The sequence below is a fragment of the Equus caballus genome, chromosome 16 (genome assembly GCF_041296265.1).
Source record: "Equus caballus isolate H_3958 breed thoroughbred chromosome 16, TB-T2T, whole genome shotgun sequence".
Classification (NCBI taxonomy): Eukaryota; Metazoa; Chordata; class Mammalia; order Perissodactyla; family Equidae; genus Equus; species Equus caballus.
The window spans coordinates 41,018,604-41,044,198 of NC_091699.1; the positions used below are offsets into that span (position 1 = coordinate 41,018,604).

Consider the following 25,595-nt stretch of genomic DNA (forward strand, 5'->3'; position numbering starts at 1 on the left):
TTTTAAATGTTTGTATGAGAAAAGAGAAAGGTTTAAAATTATTGATCTAACTTTCCATCCTAAGAGGCTAAGGGGAGGAAAGAACAAATTAAACCCAAAGTAAGTAGAGGGAAAGAAATAATAAAAATAAAATCAGGAATCAATAAAATTGAAAACAAAGAATAGAGAAACTTTGCAAAGCCAAAAGTTGTTTCTTTAAAAAGATAAACTTGATAAACCATAGCAGAATTGATTAATAAAAAAAGAGAGAACTCATAAATTACCATGATGTCAGGAATGAGAGAGGGTGTACCACTACCGATCCTACTGATGTTAAAAAAATAGTAAAGGGAATAATATGAACAACTTTACAGCAATAAACTCAGCAACTTTAAATGAAAATCACAATTTATCACAACTGAAACAAGAAAAAATAGAAATCTGAATAACCCTGTAATCTATTGAAGAAATTGAGTGTGTAACCGAAATCTTCCCAAAAAGAAAACTTCAGACTTAGATGAATTCTGTTAACATTTAAAGAATAACTAGAACCATTTTTAACAAATTTTCAGACAATGGAGGAGGAGGAAACACTTCTCAAATCACTTTATGGGATTAGCCTAGCTTTGCTATCAAAACCTGATATAGATGTTACAAAAAATTACAGACCAATGTGCCTCATGAACATAGGTGTAAAAATCCTCAACAAAGTGCTAGCACAATTGAAATTTACACCAAGAATACAAGGTTGGTTTCACATTTGAAAATCCGTCAGCATAATTCAACATCTGGACAGAATAAAGAGAAAAACAATAAGATTATTTCGATCAATGCAATAAACACATTTGACAAAATTCCAAACCCTTTCATGATTTTTAAAAAACTCAAAAAGCTAGAAATAGAAGAGAACATCTTCAGTCTGATAAAGGAAACCTACATCTAACATCATATTTAATAGAAATGTAATGGACACTTTCCCCCTGTGATCAGGAACAAGGCAAGATTTTCTACTCTCATGACTTCTGTTTAGTACATGCTGGAGGTCCTAGTCAGGGCAATAATTCAAGACAAAGAAATAGAAGATAAAGAGATTGAAGAAAAGCACAAGTGGTGCCAGTCCAGTGGTGTAGTGGTTAAGTTCAGCACATTCCACTTCGACAACCCAGGTTCACAGGTTCAGATCCTGGGCACAGACCTACATCACTCATCAAGGCATGCTCTGGTGGCAACCCACATACAAAATAGAGGAAGATTGGCATAGATGTTAGCTCAGGGCTAATCTTCCTCAAGCAAAAAGAGGAGCATTGGCAATGGATGTTAGCTCAGGGCCTATCTTCTTCACCAAAGAAAAAGGAAAAAAAGCACAAGTGGAAGTTTTTGTTCACTGAAGATATAATTGTTTATGTAGAAAATCCTCAGGAATCTACAAAACAACTAGTAGAACTCATGAGTGAATTAAGTGAGGCCACAGAAAACAAGGTCTGTATACAAAAATCAATGGTATTTCTGTACATTAGTAGCATTTGGCTGGTAAATGAAATTTTAAAATTCATTTTCAATGATGTCAAAAAACAAAATTTAGCAAGACTTCTAAAATGAAAACTATAAACCATTGTGAAAGAAATTAAACAAGACCTAAAAATGGAGAGATGTATCATGTAAGTGGATTGGAAGACTCAATATTGTTCTCCCCCGAGTTGTTCTCTGGATTCAACACAATCTAAGTTAAATTCTCACCAACTTTTTTATAGAAAATTAAAAGTGGATCCTAAAATTTGTATGGAAGAGCAAGGGCCAAACAAACCCTTTCCAATGAGGAAAGGAGAGTCTAAAGACGTGGTTCTGGGACAACTGGATAAACATACAAGAAGGAAAAGAACCACACCCAGTACCTCGTACAATACACAGAAATTAATTTGGGATGGATCATAGACTAAATGTAAAAACTAAAACTATGACGATATGGAAGGAAACATAGGAAAGTATTTTTCCACCTTTGGGCTAAGCAAGTATTCTTCAAGATACAGAAAGCACTGATCTAAATAATGATAAAGTGGACTTGGTGAAAGTTAAAAACTTCTGTCAATCAAAAGTCATAATTAAGCAATAAGCTAATCTAGATAAAGTGTATATGAGTCTTCTGTGTACTATTCTTGATACTTTTCTCTAAGTTAGAAATTATTTCTAAATAAAAAGTTAAAAAAGATTCCATGAAGATAATAGGCAAGAAAATATTCACAATACGTATATCTGACAAAGGACATGTATCCAAAATATATAAATAACTTTTATAATTAGAAAACAGCTCAATAAAAATTGAGCAAAAGACTTTAACAGATACTTCACAAGATATACCAGTAAACACATTTAAAGTGTTCAATATCACTTTTCATAAGAGAAATACAAACAAAATCACAATGGTATCCATTTCATACCCACTAGAATTGGCTAACGTTAAAGTCTGATAGCACCAAACATTGGTGAGGTTGTAGAACCACTGCAACCACTTTGGAGAAATGTTTGTATAAAGCTGTGTGTATATCTTCCCCAACGACCCAGTAATCACATTCCTAGTTATCAAAAGAATGAAAATACATGTCCACGGGAAGACTCTACATGCATGTTCATACAGGTTTTATTCATAAAAAGCCAATACTGGATACAAATATCCATTAACAGGAGAATGGATAAAGTGTCGTATAGCCATACAAGACTTAGCAATTTAAAAAAAGAACTATTGACACATGCTACAACATGGATGAATCTCAAAAACATCATGTTAAGTGAGAGAAGCCAGTCACAAAAGAATATATTCTATACCGATCCATTTATAAGAAGTTCAAGAACAGACAAAACTTACCCATGGTAATAGAAATCAGGAGTGAGGATTGGCTAGAAGGGGCCAGGAGGGAACTTTCTAGAGTGATGGAAATGTTCTATACTTTGATTGGTGGGGTGATTACATGGCTGTATACATTTATCAAAACACATGAGATTGTACACTAAAACCTGTGCATTTCAGTTACAAAAATTTTAGCCCCAAAGAGAAATAAAAGGCATCATAATTATTTATTTTTATGATATCTATTCATCATGCAAGGTAGAATGTTGACCTCTAATAGCTTTCTATTGTGAACAAGACATTTATAAACCCCTTACCTTGACATAAAAGCCCTGCGTGGTTTGGCTCTTGCCTACCCTTTCCACCTCATGTGCCTCCCTTACCTACTAGATCCTAGCCTTACTGGCTTTACTAAATTAGGTCATTTCTTGACATTTTCTAGTTTAATCTCTTATTTGTTTCCTTCATTGCATTTAGGGTAACTGGCATTTGTTTTGTCTCTTTATAGTTTTTTTCACCTGCCTTTTCTACTAAAATAGATGCTCCCGGAGGGTAGGGACCTTGCCTTTTTCACAGTTGTGTTCCTCAATGTATCCCAGGATATTGTCTAGCTCAGTGTATTTGCTGAACGTGTGAGTGAATGGATGTTCCTATTGTTCCGTATGTCGATAAAGTGGTAGTATACTCAAATCTTCCTCACTTTGGACTTTGATCCTTACCAATTCAAATAAAAATGACATAATCTTATCCCTATAAGCAAAGCAAGCCTGTAATAAAACTGTGTCTCAAATGAGTTTTTGGTTGATACAATGAAACTTTCTGTTTGAGGCAAGGGAGTTTTTGTTTTCTTTTCCTTCCCAGAATCTCTATATCGTCTTTCTTTCTATGTCCTAATCAGAGCTTCTTACAGAAGAGACCTACTAGCGTGCTTTATGACAATGCTTTCTAAACATATTTGATCCTGAATCCTATTAATAAAATGTTTGAGCACACCAACTACATAGGTACATTTATTTATTTCAAAAATATATAAATATATTTCTGTACTACTGTATAATGAAACATGCACAAAAATAACATTTTAAGAGGATGAGGTGAAAGTTAGTTCTAATATTTTGCTTCTGCACTTCAGTGCATGGCTGTCTATCACCCCTCCTCCCCATGTGCTCATCCCACTTTGGAGACAGTACCTTGGGGCAAATATTATACCGCATTTACCTCTACATCTAAGTGTAAAACTAAAGTAGTGTTAACACTTTTGCGTTTGAAACCTTACCTCTGACTATGGATTGAAAGGCTTTATTGCTTTTTAAGTGAATTTATGGTATTGTCTAGTGCAGGTAGGGTAGAATTTTTAGGTCTGGGGCATACTCTGAAATCATCTCACCTAATTTTTATTGTACTTATTTTCAACATTGTTCAGTGATAGTTTTTCTACAGAAAAATATGTGGAGTATTTTAGAGGAAGGAAATAATGAAATTAGAAAAGTGGGAGGGGAGGCAAGGAAGAGCTATAGAAAAGGCTATGTTGATTTAAAAAATTATTAATTGCACTATAAATATTGGTAGCAGTGTATTTGAATGAAATGTTGTCTCCTTGGGGGGATTGCTAATTGTAGAAAATTAGCACTTAGTACATCTAGACAAAGTTGCTAAAAATGGGGAAAAAAATCACTGTTCTCCAGCAAAAGGACAGTCTTTAAGGGAGCATCAGTTCTACAGTATAGCAGCCTGAGACAGCTCTGGAGATTTTAAGCCTCCTGTGTTACCTCTGAGACCTAAAGGAAGCAGAACATAAAAATGAGCCTCTATCAATTTGAAGCAGACCTAATCTTTGTGATCATGACTGTGGTGTAAATCTATTAAAGATGTTCAAATTCAATGTCCTTGGTGTCACTGCAGGTTGACCTGAATAGTGAGCAATAAACTTGTGTATTATATTTCTGGCTCGAAGATATGTGCTTAGGAAGTGAAACCGACAGTCAGTGTTTTGTGTCTGTCTGTAAGCAGACTAAGAGCCTATATAAAATGACAGCTGCATTTTTAGGGAAAGAAACCCATAATGTTTTCTTATTTAGTAGGTGACAGTATGTCCCAAGATAACACAAGTTTAAGGGGCTGGAGCAAGTATGGTTATTAAAGGCTAGCAGTTTCTCAGTTCATATAAATTGAATTTTTTCATATGCTAGAAGACTGTGGAAATCTAGTGTAGAGTACTGAAATAAATTAGCATATTAAGTGAATTTATACATTCAGACTTGTGAGCACTTTGAATTTAAGGAAGAAATTTTATTACTTCTTGAAAGAAAAGGGCAATTTTTAAATTCTATGTTTGATCTCCCTGTTGGAAAGGGCCTATATGATAAATTATATCATTTTGATGATTATCCAAAGAAGTGGTTATTACATTGATGGGAATTTTTCTCTCTTCTCTCCTCTCTGTTTCATAAGAATTACTGATTTAGGGAACATCAAAAGAAGATTGTATTTATCAACCGTCCATAAGGAACTGTCCTCAACCCCTCTTCATGCAAAAATCCCACTCTTCATGATCAAGCGCAAAATTGTAAGTATCACGTGAATGTTGCTTCAAATACTAAATTCAGTTCAGCAAATATTAATTATGGGCTTACTCTGTGTATAAGGCACTTTGTTAACTACCATGGTGGTATAAAAAGTGAATAAAATTCACGTTCTTCCTTTCTGTCCCAAGAAAGAGTTTAAAATTGACTAAGTGGGCGAATATAATTATTTGAACATCTAGAATACTACCAAAACCGTGATAGGAAGCACAGTGGAGAGAGAGGTGCTATTGGTTTTGTGAAAGGGAAAGAAGTCCATCTGACTGCAGGATGAGGAAAGTCTTCATGAGGAGATTGCACTTAGCATGGATTTGGAAGGACTGTAGGATTTCAATAGGTAGAGATGGGAACCGAATATTCCAAGCAGAAGGAACAGCACAAGTGGAAGCATGGAGGCCGGAAACTGGTACATATTTAGAGAACAGAAAATGATTGCTCGTTGTTGCCTGATTAAAAAAACCATAGCCTTAAGGGAACAAAACTCCTACAATACTGCAGCCTGATAATGGGTTGGGAGATCTGTGTAGTCTCTGAGACCTAAAGCAGCATAGCAGTAAAGACCTAAAGCAGTATAAGTAGGTGAGCAATAGGTTATAGGTGAAGAAGCTTGGGCCTCATTTGACAGACAAGTCTTTCTCAAACTTCAGTCATGTCAGTGCTACTCTCATGACTTTACCATGTCTGTGTACTACCTGTCCCAGTATGTACTTAATACTGTTTTTTAAATCAGCTCACTTTTGCGGGGGGCTTAAATAAATTTATTTTATTTATTTATTTATTTATTTTTGAGGAAGATTAGCCCTGAGCTAACTGCCACCAATCCTTCTCTTTTTGCTGAGGAAGACTGGCCCTGAGCTAACATCCATGCCCATCTTCCTCTACTTTGTATGTGGGATGCCTACCACAGCATGGCTTGCCAAGCAGTGCCATGTCTGCACCCAGGATCTGAACCGGTGAACCCCGGGCCGCCAAAGCGGAACATGCAAACTTAATTGCTGCACCACTGGGCTGGCCCCAGGAAATTTATTTTAGAAGAAAACTTTATATCACAGTTACAAATGGAAAACCAGTGTAACTTTCCAAAAATAAAATGTAACCACAACAATAACTGAAAAGAAAACAATGTTTTAAAGTCCAGCTAAGTACTGTTTTCCTGTTTAGAGATCTGTCCTGAGGCCTACTCTTTGTTATAAAGAGTTTATCAAGGGTTGGAAACATGTCCAAGCTTTCTCTTTGACATGGTTAGGATGAAAAGAAAACTACTAAAGGGAATTTTTTATTCTATGATCCAGAGTCATTTAATGCCGTGCCCATGCACCATTTGAAATCACTTCACAAATGGTGCATGTGCCACTCTTTGGGAACCATGATAGTAGAGAAAAGGAAGCCATTAAACTTTTGATTCGAAGAAGAATACACAGTCGGTTCTGCGCTTTGGGAAGATTAATCTAGTAGTGATATTTGGAATGGTTTAGAGGGAGTAGAAAGTGGAGATGAGGAGAACATTTGCAATAACCTAGATTAGAGTTAATGAGGACTAGGGCTGTAGCAGTAGTAGTCAAATGAGCTAAGACATATGTAAACAGACCTTTCCCATATAAAGTGGTACATGCTGTGAGAGCAGGAACCACAGTGGACTATGGAGCACAAAGGGAGTGGTCAGAGAAGGCCCTCTGAAGAAGGGGATGCCTGAACTGGGCCTTGAAGAATGAGAAGGAGTCAACCAGTTTAAGTGAGGGGAGTGTTCCTAGAACGAAGGAGCAACATTAAGAGTATCTACATGAGGTGGGCAGGCAAGTCCAGTAATCCAGTGTTGCTGAAGAGAGACCAGAATAGTGGGGAAGTGGTAACGCTGAGAAGTAAGCAGGGGCAACCTCCTGGTGGGCCTTGTATGTCTAGCCAGGGAGCCTGGACTCATCTCATGGGTGATAGGAAGCTACTGAAAGGCTTACAATAGAAGGGGGTGACATAGTGAGATTTGCATGTTAGATAGAACATCACTTTGGAGGGTGGGTGGGAAGGATGAAACTGGAAGCCAGCAGGACCCGGTAGAAAGCCACTGCAGTTGTCACTAGAAGGTAGTCTCCATGAGAGCAGGAGTTTTGTCTCATTTTGTCACCCTTGTATTTCCAGTATCTATAGCAATACCTGGCTCCTCCTAGGCACTCAACAAGTATGTAAGTGGATGGATGGATGGATGGATGGATGGATGGATGGATGGGTGGATGGATGGCTTCATGGATGGATGGATGGATGGATGGATGGGATGGACGATTAGGTAGATGAATAATCTAGGTAAAAGTGATGAGGTCCTAAAGTTGGAAAATATAAATTAGGATGGAGAGGAAGGAACAGAGTTGAAAGATAACTAAAAGTCTTAATTGAAGATTAATTAGATGTTAGAAATGAAGAAAAAGGAAAAGTCAAGTATGACTCTCAGCTTTCTAGTTTAGATGACTGATGATGCAATCAATATATAGAATCTAGGAGAAATTTCAAGTTTAGAAAGGGAAGATGGAAATGTTGATTAAAGGGTCTCTGAGACATTCAGACTGAGAATTGTGGAGGTACATCTATGTTAAAGTCCTGGAGAGGGTCTGGATATTTGGGGTTCTTCAGCATATAAGTGGTAGTTAAAGTCATGGGAATGGATGAAATTGCCTGCAGAGAGAGTAGAGAAGGGCAACAACAACAAAAGAGACCAAAGGAGGAAATGCAAGGGCCTACCCAGTATAAGGGATGGGCAAAGGGAGAAGAATCTGTGAAGGAGACAGAGCAGCAATGAGAAAGTGATGTGAAGTAGAGGGGTGTGTCGTGGAAACAATGGACGGTGCAGTAAGGAAGAATGTCAAAACGTGAAAGTATTTGGGGGATGGAGCCATCGGGAGGCCATTAGCAACTTCACTGAGAAGTTTTGGTGTGTTGAGAAGGAGGCAGGGCAGTGGGCTAAGGGAATGGAAGGTGAGGACATTGTGTGCATGCTGACCATTTCTTTCAACAGGCACATCTGCTGGGCTTCATGTTGGAGTAGATATGAGGAGAGGAGTCAAGGATAAGCTTGAGGTTTTGAATCTGAGAAGCTTAGAAATTGGCAGCCCAGGAACAGATAGAAACTGGATTGTGGAATAAGTTGATGGTTTCTGTTTTCAGTAGAGTTTTTTTAAAAATTCATTTTGTACTAAATATTCATAAATGCTTAAAGATTAAATTCAAATACTTCAGTTATTAAAGTTAAATCATCTAAGACATTAAGGAAATACCTTACAAATAAAATTTTATTCATGCTCTTACATGTTTAGATATTGATTTCCTTATTCTTCTAAGATTGTTTAGAGTTCAGTGTTAGTGGTTTCCAAGAGTTAAATCATATGTGAGACCAATACACTATTCTGTGTGTGGTTAATTAATCAAATTTGTTATTACCTTGCTTTTGTGAGTTCAGTCACTCTTGTCAATTAGCAAACTGTGAAGTTTCCGGATATTTTATTAAAATTGAATCTGATCATTCTGTGCGTGGCTGTAATCCTCACACACAGTGTACCCTTCATCCAGTGGCATTTGTGGGAATACAGTATTTGAAAATGAAATACTATCTTTCTATCACAAGTAAACCTTGCTGAGACGGGAAGTGAAGCTGACCGAACGATCTTTCATATTTAATAAATGCGCAGCACCAAGTATCTAATGACACAAGAAATGTACTATTTAAACTAAAAGTAAAAAATAAACATAATAGCTCCTGTGGGGCAGTGTTCCAAAACTCATCTATCTGCCTCATTTTCCCATCCCCAGCCAGATTACTCAGTAGAGAATGTCAAAGAAAGGAGATGCAGACACAAGTTACATGCAGTTGTTTTAAAAAAAGATCCTAGTGTGAAGTCAAACTGGTCTCTTTAGGTGACTTTAGTTCATGCTAAATTTTAAAAAGCAAAACAGTCACAACATATCTAGAACTTTCCTTCTGAATGTGGTTGAATCTAGAAAGAATTGCTCACTTACATTTGAGACAGTGCTAAGCAATAAGCAAAGACAAGGTATTTGTTTCTATAGTATTCCACATCCCACTGAAATCATCAAATCATAACTACTTGTAGTATGTTCTGATTATTCTATATTTTGTTAAATATAAACATGTAAAGAATCTGTAGGAGTTAAGAGCATAGCATCTGAGTTCTGATACTCACTAGTTATGTGACTCTGTGCACGTTCCTGTGTTCATTTTCCTCATCTATAAAATGCGGATAATATGAGGAACTATTAAGGTGGTTGTGGGAATTTACATCAGTTAATAAACATAAGGCTTTTAGAACAATCCCTGGAATAGACTAAGCCCTCCATAAGGATTATAGCTCCTGTTTGTTCTTTAGGTGCTGCTGCTTCTGGGAAGCCCTCCATGATTACTCCTCTGTGGATTAGATCTTTTGAGTACAGCTCATCATTGCCATTCACAAATTCATAATCCTCATAACACTTCTTCACCCTGCACTTTAATCATCTGTTTACTTATCTGTCTCCCCATTTTGACTATAAGCACGCCTTATTTGGCTTTTATCCCTAGTCCCTGTCAGTATATGGCACACAGTAAGTGCTCAATGAGTGTTTGTCAAATGGATTGGCAAGTCTTAATATGCATCCAGACATAGGAGATAAAATAATGAGTTTATCATGGACAAATTATATAAGCTTTCTAGATGTGCTTGGCGATTCCAGAAATGTCTAGGAATATTCAAACAAATATTAAGAAATTCAGTTCTAAAACTTGCTCTCATTTCCCCTCGCTTTCCTCCCAATCCAACAGCAATTCTTTTCTTCCCACTGCTCATGGAGTCTATTCCCAGTGAGCCCTTACTGAATTAAAGCTGAGTCATGTTTCAGGGGATATTCTACAGAGGGCAGCAAGGTGACAGAGAGCGTTCCACCCATTCAAAATGCCATCCCTGGGGTCTTCCTAGGTGTTTGTGTGATGTTGGCCCCAGTTCTCTGCTTTTTACCAAAGCACTCTTTACTTCCTTCTACTTTTGGGAAACTGTAGATATTTTGGTGGTCAGCCTCAAAAGGTAATATTTTAAAAGCGCTTCAGCTAACATTTGTAAATCGGATTTCACATAAAATTCCTGAATTTCTGACCTCTTTTAAAAAAAATCAGAAGTTAACGTTGAGTCTGTTTTCTTGTTCAGCGAACAGTCAGCTGGAGCTGAGTGGCGACTGCACACTTTTAATGGTGCTTCCAGCTCTCCTGTGAAGTCGAGTCCTCCCCACTCATAAGGAATGTGGTGTCTGCAGACCCTTCCTGCTTCTCTCACTTAAGTTATCTGCCTGTGCCCTCTAGGCATATAGTTTCCACCCCCTGATTTAGAATATAATTGCCAAATGGTCCACTTTGCCTTCGTTCTTTAGCTAAGGCCTTTACATAGCCAGAGGCAGCAAATAAAGTTAATACTTTTATAGCCACACCAATATGAATATTTATTTAGAGGCCACTGACTGTTCCAGTTACCTCTAAATGTTCAACCTTTCAAATAAAAAATTTTGTTTTTTATATTATTCTGAATTATGAAGGATTCACTTTAACATTTAAATTACAATAATTTATACTTTTAACTTAGGTTTTCAATGACAAGAACAGTTTTAAAAATTAATAACCATCAGGTTAAACAATAGCCACTTAGTCAAGAAATCAATCTTACTTCTTTAATTTAATTTCAATTAGTCAGTGGTGGTATCAGATGAACACCAATGTCTTGCCACCGAAGTATACATTAATGCACAGTCAGTTTAATTCCATTTGAATAGGAAATTCAGATACAGGTAGGAGATATCATTGAGAATTAATCATTCATTGGAGATATAATGAAGAAATATGATAAATCACAATACCAAAATCTTTCAGTAACCTTTACCACTCAAATACCCAATGTTTCTCATTTAAATAGATAAAATTACTGTTTAGGAGTTATACTTTCTTGAACCACAACCCTAGTGGGATATGTTACAGCTTTTATTATAAACTGAAAGTGTGGCATAATGTTTTTAAAATTTCCCCTCAAAGGTCATTTTTCCCACGGAGCCAATGATTTGGAAGTTTTGAGTTTTTAACAGTATGTAATTTCTTGAGTGCCATCAAATGAACAGGGATGGAGGAAGTAGATTTTTTAGATACAAGACCATTTAGATACAAATTTAAGATACAATTAGAGAATGTCTCTCAATGAAGTCCTTCTAACCTAGAATCCCCTGTTTGTGGTGCTTATTTGAGGGTTATAAGTGTTTCATCTCACCCATGTGCATATCATTTAAAAATACCTGTTTTTCTCTCTCTACTCATCTGCCAGTCTAATATGTGTGTTGAAGAGATTTGGGAAAAGAAGAGCAGTTCCATGCCTTTCTCTGCTGACCCTGAATGGTTGTGTGAAATAGGAACAACTACGTAAACATAAGTTTGTTCTGGAAAACAGATGATTACCTAGCTCTAGGTTCACTCTATTTTCAAATCACATGAACAGGTGGGATATTGTTAGAGTTAAGTGTGGCCTCTAGAGCTAGATTGTAGGAATTCAAATTCTGGTTGTCACTTCTTGTCTATGGGCCTTTGGACAAATCAGTTAATCTCTTTCTGCTTCAGTTTCCTCATCTGTTAGGTGGTGACAATTATAGAACCTGCATCATAGAGAATTTGCTGGGATTAAAGAAGTTGTTACTTAGAATAGTACCAAGCTCATAATAAGTGTTCAGTTAATGTTGGTTGATATTGTTTTTATTTTACTTGAAATGAATCAGTGTTTATTAACTTGTGAAGATGGTGTCATAATAAACTTATGAACTTATAGTTTATTTCTGTTCACAAATATTTATTGAGCCAATGTAGGCCAAGGTCTGTGCCCAATAATATAAATCCAAAGGTGAATGACACACAGTGTTTGTCATCAAGGAGATTAAAATAGGCAGAGGAGGCAAACATATAAATGATTAATGATAATGGGCTGTAGGAAACAACAGACTAGTCTTAGGAACCAAATGCTGCCAAAGGAAAATATCAGACTTGTCTAGTCAAGTTGGGGATTGTTGTAGTGGAGATATTTGTGCTAAACTGTGAATATTCAAAACAAAAGCATGAAAGTTTATGTCGCTTTTGATCCCTGAACTGAGATGTATAATGGGAATGTACAGAATTACAATGCTGGAAACGAAGGCTAGATGATACCATGAAGGACCTTGAAAGCTGTCTTGAGAAGTTTGAGTTTTTAAAAAGTCCATTAGAGATTTTTTAAAAAAATTTTAACATGGAGAAGTTTCATTATATAGTCTGTATTCTGGAAAATAAGTACAATGTCAGAATGGAGAGAGCTAGAGATAGAGAGACCAATTAAGAGACTATGCAGAAGTCGATGGGAGACATGTAAGACTGAATTAGTGTAGTAGCAAGGAAGTAGAAGAGGAGGACAATATAACAAATACTTCAGGAGTAAAACCAAGTGAAAAATGGAGAAAATGGCACTGAATTAATCTAGGCCTGGGAATTAGCCAATAGATGTGCTACCAACAGGGGAAATGTCTGGTAGGCACTTAAATTTATAGGACTGTTTAGATTGCAGTTTCTGACCATGGCAGAATATCTGGTACCAACTTATCCTTCCTGCTATAAACAAATATAAAACCTGAGAAGATATTTGAAATAACACTTTTCAACCATGTAGACAGCAAGCAACATACTTTAAAAGGAGAGAAACAAATGAGTTAAGTCCTACATTCCCAAGCTTTCTGAAGGCCCATTGTGGACTGCAGTACAGACATGGGAGCCTAGACAGAGCACAGAATCTTGCTGAGTAGAGACAGAGATTGGTATTAAGGACTACTGAGGTAGCTGGAATTTGTAGGTTAGAGTATCAGAGAGAAGGAACTCTGAAACTTTGCATCAGGGTCCTCTTGAATCTTTGTGTGTGTATACGTTGGACCCCATGAAGCAAGCAAAGACCAGTCCTTGGGAATAGAACACCTAATAAGCAGCTGTGACACACAGGGCTGGGAGTTCTGGCCAGAGTGAAGAGATATTTAAAAAATACACAGAAATCACACCATGGTGTGTCATAACTAAATTCCTGAAAATCAATGATAAAGAGAAAACCTTAAAAAGTAGCCAGAGGGGGAAAAATGCATTATATAAAATATATCACCAGCTTCCCATCAGAAGCAATGAAAGTAAGAAGACAGTGGCATGATTCTGGGGGAAAAAAATTTTTGAGCTTATCAACCTAGAACCTTTTTTATAAAGTGAAAATATTCTTCAAAAATTGGAGCAAAATAAAAATATTTTCATACTCAAAAGCTGAGAAAATTTCATTGCTAGCAAACCTGCACTGCAAAAATATTAAAGGAAGTTCTTCAGGGTGAAAAAACATGTACCAGGTAGAAATTTGGATCTAAATGAGAGAATTAAGAGCCCCAGTAATAGTAAATATGTAGGTAAATCTAAAAGATTCTTTATTTGTATCATAATTTCTTTAAAAGCATTTGATTATTGAAAGCAAAAATAATAACGATGTAGAAGTAAAATACATGACAATAATAACATGAAGAATGGTGGAGATGGTAGTATACTTTTATGAGGTTCTTATCCATGAGATATTCTAATATTACTCCAAGTTAAATTGTGATAAGTTAAAGATTCATATTGCAAACTCTAGTGCAACAATTGAAAAAAAACCAAAGTAACTAATCAGCCAACTGAAGAAATTAATGGGACACTAAAAACATATTCAATCCAAAAGAAAGGAGAACTCAACAAAGAATAGATGGGACAAATTGAAAACAAATAGAAAAATGTTAGCCTTAAACTCAGACAGATCAAAAATAATGACATTAAGTGGAAATGAACTAAAACAACTAAAAGACAGAGAATGTTAGATTGAATAAAAAGCAAGACACAATTGTATACTGTTTATAAGAAGTGCATATTGTCTAAAGAGAGATAGGTTAAAAATTAATAAATCGAAAAAGATATACCATGCAAACACTAACCGTAAAAAAGCTAGAGTGGCTATATTAATATCAGACAAAGTAGACTACAGGACAAGGAATATTATGTAAAGAGGCATATTTCATAATGATAAGGGAGTTCAATCATGTGGAAGATATAAACAATTCTAAATGTGTACACACCTAGTACAGTGCTTGAAAATGCATGAAACGAAAACTAATGGAACTGAAGAGGGAAAGATAAATACACAGTTATAGATGAAAATTTCGACACTCCCCTCTCAGAAATTCACAGAAAATCCTTAAAGTTGGAAAACAGTATCATTCAACCTGACCTATTTGACACTTCTAGAACATTTCATCTAACAACTGCAGAATATGCACTATATTAAAATGCACATTGAATATTCACCAATATGAATGATATGTTAGGCTGTATTAATCTCAACAAATTTAAAAAGATTGAAATCATACGAAGTATGTTCTGTGACTACGAGGGGATTAAATTGAAATGAATAACAAAAAGATAATTGAACAATCCCCAAGTACTTGGAAATAAAGCAACATACTTTTAAATAACCTGTAAGTCAAAGAAAAATTATAGAAGATATTAGAAAATATTTTTAACAGATATTTTAACTAATTTTAAGTGGTAAAGAAAATAAACTGTACCAAATCTTGTGGGATGCACATGAAGCATCTGAAGTATGCAGAAAGAAATAATCAAGAGAATAAATCAATGAAATAAAAAATGGACAATAGAGAAAACTAATGAAACCAAAAATTGGGTCTTTGAAAAGACTTGGTAACTGATAAACCACTAGCTAGACTAATCAAAAGAAAAAGACCACACACATTGCCAATATCAAGAATGAAAGTGGGGAAAAGGAAAATAAGAGGATATTATGAGCAATTTAATGCCAAAAATTTTGATAACTTAGATGAACTGGGAAAATTCTTTTAAAGACACAAATTACTACAACTGATACTAAAAGAAACAGAAAATCTGAATAGCTTTGTATCTATTTTTAGAAAGTGAATTTGTAGTTAAAAACATTCCCACAAAGAAAATCCAGATTCAGCTAGCCTTATAGGTAATTCTAACCAAATATTTACAGGAAAAAATAATACCCATTTCAAGCACTCTGTTTCAAATAGTAAAGGAGAAGGAACCTTTCTCAGTTCATTTAAGAAAATGAGGCCAGCATAATTCTGATACCAAAACCAGCAAAGACATTTTAATTCCCAAAAGAAAACTAAAAATCAGTATCATTCATGAACATGGACATCATGATCAAGTGGTGTTTATTCCAAGAATTCAAAGTTAGTCTTACATTTGAAAATTAGTCAATATAATTTATCACCATAGCAGAATAAAGGAGAAAAAAATCGTAAGATTATCCCAATAGATGCAGAATCATGTGATGAAAATTCGTTAGCCATTCATGATAAAAACTCACATCAAACTAGGAATAGAAGGAAATTTCTGCAACCTGATAAAGGGCCTCTATAGATATAAAACCTACAACTAAATCATACTAAATGGTGAAATACTGACTACTTACCCCTAAAATGGGGAACAAGGCAAGAATGTCCACTCTGACCACTTCTGTTCAACGTTGTATTGGAGGTCTCAGCAAGTGCAAGAGGATAATAAAGAGAAATAAAAAATGTACAGATTGGAAAGGAAGAAGTGAAACTTTCTCTCTTTGCAGACAACATAATCATCTATGTAGAAAATTCTAAGGAATCTACAAAAACTAAACAAAACCTACTAGAATAAGTGAGTTTAGCAGGGTCACAAAATACAATGTTAGTAGACTAAAATCAATTGTATTTCTAGATATTTCTGTATAAATTGTGTATTATAGCCATAAACAATTGAAAAATTTTAAATTTTAAAATTATTTACAATAGCATCAATATGAAGTACTCAGGAATAAATTTAACAAAATATATGCTAGACCTTTACACTGAAAACTATAAAACATTGCTGAGAGAAGTGGAAGAAGATCTAAATAAATGGAGACACATTTATGGACCAGAAGACTATATTTGTTAAGATGCCAATACTCTCTCAGTAAATCTTTAGATTCAATCTAATCCCAGTCAGAATCATAGCAGGCTTTTTTTTTTTTTTTGCAGAAATTAATAAGCTACTTCTAAAATTTATGTGGAAATTCAAAGGACCTAGAATAGTCAGGACAATTTTCAAAAAGTAAAATTTATACCTTGTGATTTCAAAACTTGGTGTAAAGCTACTATAATCAAGATAGTGTGTTATTGGCATGGATACCAATAGAAAATTTGGACTGAAATAGAAAGTTCGGAAATAGAAAGTTCGGAAACAGACCCACACATGTATAGTCAATTGATTTTCAACCAGAGCACCTGAGCAATTCAGTAGGGATAGGAGCATCTTTTTTTCAAAAACTGAAACTTCTGAGTATCCATATGGAAGAAAAAAAATGAACCTCAACCCATACTTCTTACCATTCACAAAAATTAATTTGAGGTGAATCATAGAGCTGAATTTAAATACTAAAAATATAAAGCTACTTTAAGAGATTTCTTAGGACCTGGAAAGCATTAAAATTAATTGACAGAATGGGCTTCAACAACATTTAAAACTGCTCATCAGAAAGACATTATTAAGAAAATGAACAGACTGGGACAAAGTATTCCTAATACCTATATCTGACAAAAGACTTACATCTAGAATAGATCCTACAACTCTATAACAAAAGTACAGATAACAAAAAAAAAGAGGCAAAAATAATTGAACAAGCACTTCACAAAGATTATACAATGGGTCAAATAAGCATATGGAGAAAACCTCTATACCATCAGTCAGGGAAATTCAAATTAAAAACACAGTTACCACTACCTCACTCACTAGAATGGCTAAAATAAAAGAGACAAGAAATAATAAACGTTGTTGAGATGTAAAGCAACATCAAATATTTCTAGTGGAAATGGAAGGTGGTACAGCCACTTTGGAAATACATTTGGAAGTTTCTCATAAAGTTAAACATTTACCCTTTGATCCAGCAGTTCCACTTCTTGTTGTGTAACCAGAGAAATGGAAGTATATGTACACAAATCCGAATTTCGCAACAGCTCTATTCATAATAGCCAAAATCTTGAACCAACCCAAATGTCCAACCAAAGAACGAACAATCAAATTGTGGTTTATTCACAGAGTGGGGCACACTCAGCAAAGCAAGAATGAATTACCAATACGTGCAACAACATTGAGGAACCGCAGATATTATGCTGAGTGAAAGAAGCCATTTACTGTGATTCCATTTATGTAAAGTACAAAGAACAGACAAAACTAATCTAAGATGAAAGAAATTAATGGTTGCTCTTGAGAGGGATGAGTGCTGAGATTGATTGGGAAGCTGCACAAGAGATCTGTCTGGGGTGATTGAAATGTTCTGTATCTTGATGGGGTGTAGTGTGCAGGTGTATGAAATCGACAAAACTCAGTGAACTGTATCCTTCAAGTGTGTGCATTTCATGGTATGAAAATCAAAAAGATTATATGTTTAATGTGTATTGAGTACTTACTATATACTGGACACTATTATAAGTGCCTACGTGTGTTTAAACATGGAATCCTAACAACTATATGAGAGATGTATTGTTATCACCATCTTACAAATAAGGAAAGAGAAGCACAGAGAGGTTAAGTAACTGCAAAGATTATGTAACTGGTGAATGGTGGAACTGGAATCCAAGCCCAGACAGTTTGGCTCCAGAACCCAAACTCTTGCATCCCTGGGAGGAACATATTTAAAAGAAGTTGCCAATAGGGTTTAACTGGAGGGAGTTGCCAGACAGTTTAAGGAATAGAATGTTGTGATTAAATAATAAAAAATAACTTGCAATTCCAAATTTTAAAAGTTAAGTATTTCAGGGTAACGATGTTAAATCTCAGGATGTGGCCGTGTGAGGGAGTTACGGGGTAAAGAGGAAGGGAGGGCTTTTGAAGGAAAGGACGTTGAGGGACTGTTAGGGTGTCGAACAGTACGTCAGAAGGTAAGGTGAACCTGGGCCCAGTGTTTTTCAGGAATGTGTATATGGGCTGGTGCCTGTGTGTCTGAGGGGGTAGAAGGAGTGACCGAGGAGGGAGTTGGGGATGAATGATGCTGAAAGGGTAGAAGAGCCTGTCTATGCCATGCCTCAGGCTTCAAAGAAGATAGGGTTTCGAGTTGAAAGCACAAACTCTCCCGATGCTACCCAGCCCAGTGGCCTCAAAATAGGGGGCCATAGACACACAAGTGAACTCATAAGTGAACTTCAACTTCAGATTGAAGGAGAAGGAATGTCTCAGAGAAAAGCCAGGTTTCAGTTAAGGTAAGGTGTGTAAGCCCCTTAGAAAAATATAGAGGGCATAACTACTGTTCAGCAGTAAGGATTTCAAAGGGCACAGTGAAAGGGTGACTTGAGGATTAGCACGAGAAAGATGGGGCCACTGTTTCACAAAGAGACGGGTTCCTTGATGCTGGTAGGAATTGGGAGGTGGGGATCAATTGCTGAACAGGTATAATGATGATGCTTCTAAAAGGAACTTTCCTTTCTTTGGTTCAGCCAAGAGCTACAGCTTGGCAGCCCCAATCTCCCTTCTTTGACTCCCCCGGCTCCATGTAAGGACTGATCGTGATTTGTTTTTCCTGGGGAAATTGTTTTTGATACAGTAGTAATAAGTAATTACTTCTCCTGACCATGTGGATATAAAATTACTATTTCAGTCTCTGCTTACACCACTTAGAAAACACAATATGTTGCTGATAGAGATTAATAAAGTCATTGTAAGTAGATTTCCTATTGAGAAATTAAAATTAACATGTGAAAAATTATTTTAAAAGGCACAAAACTAAACGTCTTAAAACCCCATTCTTTGTTATTTTAGAAGCACAAAAGGAAAATGAGGTTCTAAAATTCTGCAAAGAGATATACTTTAGGATTGCTAGGTTATCAAATTGTGGTTTCTTGTTTGTCATTTCCTTTTAGAAAGGCGGTGCTGGCTAGAGCTATGCACTGTTAGTGACGCAGCCTCTTTCTACACTGACAAAATGAATTATCTTCAGATCTTTCCTACAGTAATGGCAGAGAATAGGGGCATGAGAAATCAAAAAAGAGCTGGGACAACCAAGAACTTGTTATTGCATGCATTTGGGTGGGGGTGTGTGTGTATATTCATAGAATATAGTTATTTCACCAGTATAAAGCCATATTGCTTTCAGTCAGTAAAATCTGGAAATTCATGCTTTGAATCATTCTTTCACCCCTTGCTAGTCGATTACATCATGTAAAATTCTATGCTGGAACTAAATAGCATAAAATCTCTTAGTAATCCAATCAACAAACTAGATAGAACTGTCTTTTCTCTCTCAGATTGCTGTCTTTCTGGCGCATACTTCTTAAGGACCCATAATTATTAATAATTTAGATCAAGAGGTCTTCCCTGCTGGACTAGACTTGCATGTAGGAATAAAGTGATTAGAGATCAAGAAAAATGTCAAAAAGGGGATTTTAAGAATGGATGATATTACCAAGCCTAATGAAAATAATATTTTATAAAGATCAACTGTAATTCAGATAATCCACCTGTTGATAGTAGAGAGTTCATATTCTTTTCAAAAACTTAGGAAAATATATCACAGAATTTATATGAATAATGAGTTATTTGTTGAAGCTTATGAAAATTGAAACCTTTATAAATATCAGCTAAACCAAAAAATAATTTCTATTTCCTCTAGCCAACGGAGATTTGTGAAAGTTATTCTCATCTTTTTCAGGAATTACTCCCATCTGTACTTCTAAGAGATGGATTCACTAAATAAGTTATCAGTTCCCACACACTTATGGGGTTTGTTAAGTGATTATAGAATGAAAGATCTAAAGTGTTTGTATAAGCATGTGTGTACATGCATGTCTTCATATGTTCATACACACACAGGCATGCCATTATTTGTTGAGTACTTTCCATGAAGCCATGAGTCCAAGAAGAGGGAATAAAAGCAGCTTGACTGTGACTGATAAGAAAAGTGTGTAAATCACACCTAAAGCACAAGCAACAAAATCAAAAATAAATAAGTGGGACTACATCAAATTAAAAAGCTGCACAGCAAAAGAAATGACCAAAAAAGTGAAAAGACAGCCTACGAAAGGGGAAAAAATATTTGTAAACCATTGTTCTCATAAGGGGTTAATATCCAAAATATGTAAAGAACTCATATAATTCAATAACAACAAAATAAATAATGCAATTAGAAAATGGGCAAAGGACCTAAATAGACATTTTTCCAAAGAAGATATACAGATGGCCAACAGCTATATGAAAAGATGATCAACATCACAAGTCATTAGGGAAATACAAATTAAAACCACAATGAAATATCACCCCACACCTGTTAGAATGGCTGTCATCAAAAAGACAAGACATAATAAATGCTGGTGTGGATGTGGAGAAAAGGGAATCCTTGTGCACTGTCAGTGGGATTGTAAATTTGTATAGCTACTATGGAAAATAGTATGGAGGATCCTCAAAAAATTACAGATAGAACTACCATATGATCCAGAAGTTCCACTTCCGGGAATATATCCAAAGGAAAGGAAAACACTAACTTTAAAAGATATCTGCACCCCTATGTTCATTGCAGCTTTGTTTACAACAGCCAAGATGTGGAAACAACCTAAGTGTCCATCAATGGATGAATGGATAAAGAAGTAGTGGTGTATATATATACACACAATGGAATATTTCTCAGCCCTGAAAAACAAGGAAATCCTACCATTTGTGACAACATGGATGAACTTGACAGCATTATGCTAAGTGAAATAAGTCAGACAGAGAAGGACAAGTACTGTATGATCTCACTTACATGTGGAATCTAATCAAAACAATACAAAAAACACCTAACTCAGATAAAGAAGTCAGATGGGTGGTTAGCAGAAGTGGGGGGCGGAGGGGCAGGAACTGGGGGAGGGTGGTCAAAAGTTACAAACTTCAGTTATAAGATAAATAAGTATGAGGGCTGTGATGTACAGTATGACGACTGAAGTTGACACTGCTGTGTGATATATAGGAAAGTTAAGGGAGTAGTAGATGCTAAGAGTTCTCAACACAAGGAGAAATTTTTCTTTTTTTTATTGTATCAATATGAGATGATGGATGTTAACTAAACCTGTTGTGGTAATAATTTCACAGTATATGTGAATCAAACTATCGTGCTCTATACCTTAAACTTATACAGTGATGTATGCTTATTTCTCAATAAAACTGGGGAAAAGATAAAATGTGTAGTAGGTAAGGGCCTGATTTCCTGGGACTTTTTAAAGGTGAACACCAATTCCCATACAGAGCTGATAGGGTCTGATGGGGTGATCATGTGCGGCCAACTGGAGAGTTCATCAAAGCAGGGAACAAAGGAGCGGGGCCCCGAGCAGAAATGCCCAGCATGTTCCCATGCCTTCCTGGGCCTGGAAGCTCTGATTCATTGTTCAAAACCAAACTCAGATGTCACCTCCAAGCCTTTCCTAGATGTAAGAAGACTTAGATTCAAAGAAAATAAAGCAGATAATTTAAAAACAGTCATTGACTCTAGAAATATAAAGAAGTTGTGTAAGGAAAGGAAAGGTAATCATAAAGCATCACTTGACTCAGTTGTGTTCAGTATTTACTTAGTCACAATAGGAAAAACACAGAATATGGATTTTAAGGAAAAGAGAGAAAGAGAAAGAATGAGAGAGAATTATCTAGGGAGGATGAAGTAGAGGAAGTAGGATGTATAAGTGAGCTATAGGTCTTGTCTACTGTAATAAGAAATCAGTAGATAATGTCTAAAGTTGATGACTCAAGAGATATTATTTAAAAATACAGGGGGCCAGCCCAGTGGTGTAGTGGTTAAGTTTGCATGCTCCACATTGGCAGCCTGGGGTTCACTGGTTCAGATCCTGGGCACAGACCTACACACCATTCGTCAAGCCATGCTGTGGCAGCATCTCACATAGAAGAACTAGAAGGACTTACAACTAGGATATACGACTATGTACTGGGGCTTTGGGGAGAAAAAAAAAAGAGGAAGATTGGCAACAGATGTTAGCTCAGAGCCAATCTTCCTCAAAAAAAAAAAAAAGAGAGAGAAGAAACAGTTAAGAGTTGACAGTATGAATAGATGAATGGAGAGGTATCAAAAGACTACATTTTGTATAAAACTTGTGGCACTATTTGGCTTATATTGACATATAATATCATGATAAAAATTTTCAAATATTTTTTAAAAGAAGCCTTTCCTGAACTCCCTGCCCTCCCACCTTGAGCCCCTGTGTACTAACTGAATCTAATAGAGGCCACATGTCTGCCTCCCTTCCCAAACTGGAAGGACTGTCTTAGTCGGTGCTGTATGCCTGGAGCCAAGCCCAGTCTCTCTAACACCTCATAAGTGCTTAGCACCAATGGGGAAGAATGGATGAATGCAATTACTAATGGGATGAACCAGCTGAATTATTGGAATTGGGGCATAATAAGTCCTGTAGGAATAGAAACCGCCTTTATAACAGCTACAGTAATTGCTAATATAATAATAATGTTAATAATTGTTATTGGATAGCTGGCAACCCCCACACCTCCATCCCTAGAACCTGGATTTTACCAAGCCCTGATGTTTCAGCCTATGGTATGACTACTGGATTTGTCCCTTACATTCCACTTCCTGTTGTAGCCTTCTAACCAGACCCTCCTCACTTCATGCCTAAATGACTGACAGAGACTAACTTAGTCTCTATGGCTCAGTCTACCTCCACTCTACCTCAGCTTCCCCCACTGATCCCCTCTACCACCCCAAACATTCCTGCATCAGGGCTAGTCCAAAGTCCTCAATGCTCGACTTTTGTCACATTCCCCTCCAAAAACCACAGTGACAATTCACCCTCAAGTCCAAGGTTCTCTTCCTGATCTTCCAGTTCCTCCAGAGCCTTGCCTCACTGGCCCACCCCACATTACTTCCCACACCTCCCCAGAGCTCACCATTGGTCAAGCCAGTCTCATTACCACATCACATTCAGTCCTATCTCCTACATTCTATTATGCCAGACCCCGTTTTCCCCCAAAAGACCAGAACATCCCCATGGCCTGGGAATATAATTTTACCATTGAGACATCTACAAAGAAAATAATCTTCATGTATTTAATCAATAATTTACTGCAATCTCTTTTCCTTTTCTATTATGGAAGTAACTTCAGATTCTCCTCCATGTTAAAATCAACATTCCTAAATAGAACTTGCCTTTAAAAAGTAACATTATTATTTCCTTCATCAATGAATATAGCTTTCAATTTTGGTATATTAATAATATGGACCTTATGTAAACTGTGCTTCTAAACAAGTAATGGAAAAGCCTGGTATTTTAAAAGAAGCATAGACAATTTTAAATACTACTATTCTTTTAATTTCAAAAATTCTTTTTCCTGCTTTTGTCCTGCAGTCTAAAATATATCTTAATTCCTTACTAAATGATTATTTTCTACTTTTCTTTAGCTCAGTCAGACCATTTTGAGAATTCATTTGATGAAGTATTGAGGGGTATAATTGTTTAATGGGCAGAAATTAGTCCCTGCAAGAGTACTTTAAAAACTGGCAAATACCAGGCATAATTACAAATTCTTTTGAAGAATCTATTTTTGTACAATAGGTTAATTGGTTATAAGTAGACGGCACTGGCCACAATTTAAACCCAGCTTCTAACTTCATCCATGCGTTTTTTTTTTTTTGTTAACAAATGTAAGTGACTAACTGTGATCAAATTAGTCTCCTTGAAGGAACAATTGGCTACTTATCCCTGGTTTTGAAGATTGAAGTGTGCTAAGGCAGCTGCAGTTAGCTTCCCACTAGCATACTGCCTGTAGATCTAGAGTTATTTCCCAGAGTTGTCAAAACTTTGTCTCACGATGGGAACTCTGTAGTCAGATGACCAATGTGTAGTTTAGATTATGATGATTTCTTTGGAATAATCAAGACAATTTTTAAGAAAATTGAAACCAAAGCAGATAAAGATTTGCCTAAAGAGGAAAACTGGTTTGGGGCTGGTTGATCCAGATAATTGCCTCAACTCTCTGGACTTCCCACATATCAATGGCTTGTTCGCTAATGTGGTTATAGAAAGTACTTACTCTTCGTTTCTTGTATTTTAGTGGTGCAATCTGTGCATTGACTTGGTGGCATTTACCAGTGAAATATTCAAGGGAGCAGTTTTCCAGTCATTGGATGGAATTATTGTCTCAGCTAATTGTAAGCTACGGAAGATCTTCACTTTAAAATCCAAGCCTCAGGACACTGCTGATAAAGATGGTATGTTCAGGTTGCTATCAAGATTTTTAAATCCTCCAATGTGTTTTTAAAATTAGACGTTCCTGTGGGTAGTGGGAGTACATAGTAGTCATTTTTTAAATTTATTCTATTTTATCGTGGAAAGAACAAAATATGAGATCCATCCTCTTAAGACATTTTTAAGTATACAGTATATTATTGTTGACTATGGATACAGTGTTGCACAGCAGATCTCTAGAGCTTATTCATCTTGATTGAAACTTTATGCCTGTTGATTAATATCTCCCCATTTTCCCCTTCCCTCAACCCATGGAAACCACTATTCCCCTCTTTGATTCCGTGAACTTGACTATTTTAGATATAAGTGGAATCATGCAGTATTTGTCTGTCTATAATTGGCTTATTCCATTTAGCATAAGTCTTCATGGTTCATCCATATTATAGCTTATTGTCGTTCTTTACTCTGGATCACATGTTTATTTTTACTGTCTGAATGTTACAGAGATATTTTTATTTTTGTGTTTATTTTTCTTTTTTATTTATGGTAGCACTTACTATCTGAATTAGTCAGGGTTCTTAGTTGTAAGCAACAGAATCCTCTCTAGGAAGTTGAAACACAAAAAGAATTTGTTTAAGGAAATTAGCCAATTCATGGAATCTCAAAGATATCCAGAAAGTCAGGCTTGGAGGCTACAGCCAAGAAAAAACCCAGCCGCCACCACAAGACTGCTCCAAGAAGACCCCGATAGCCACTGCCACTGGGCAGAGACTCCGTAAGTCACACCCTAATGCTGGGCTCTATAAATTCTAGGTTCCAGAATTTCTATTACTGTTGCGCCTGAAAGTTGAATGTCTTCTTCCATGCCACCCTCGCCAGAAGTG

General features: G+C 36.2%; 1 protein-coding gene across 21 annotated transcripts in view; it reads left to right on the forward strand.

Moving 5' to 3' along the window:
* CFAP20DC (CFAP20 domain containing) overlaps positions 1-25,595 on the forward strand; it is a 227,086-nt gene that overhangs the window by 83,865 nt on the left and 117,626 nt on the right. For all 21 annotated transcript variants that reach the window (XM_070238735.1, XM_005600500.4, XM_070238737.1 and 18 more), the window contains 2 exons: positions 5,273-5,387; positions 24,578-24,734. In XM_070238735.1, coding sequence (XP_070094836.1) covers positions 5,273-5,387; positions 24,578-24,734 — 272 coding nt within the window. The remainder of the gene's footprint in view (positions 1-5,272; positions 5,388-24,577; positions 24,735-25,595) is intronic.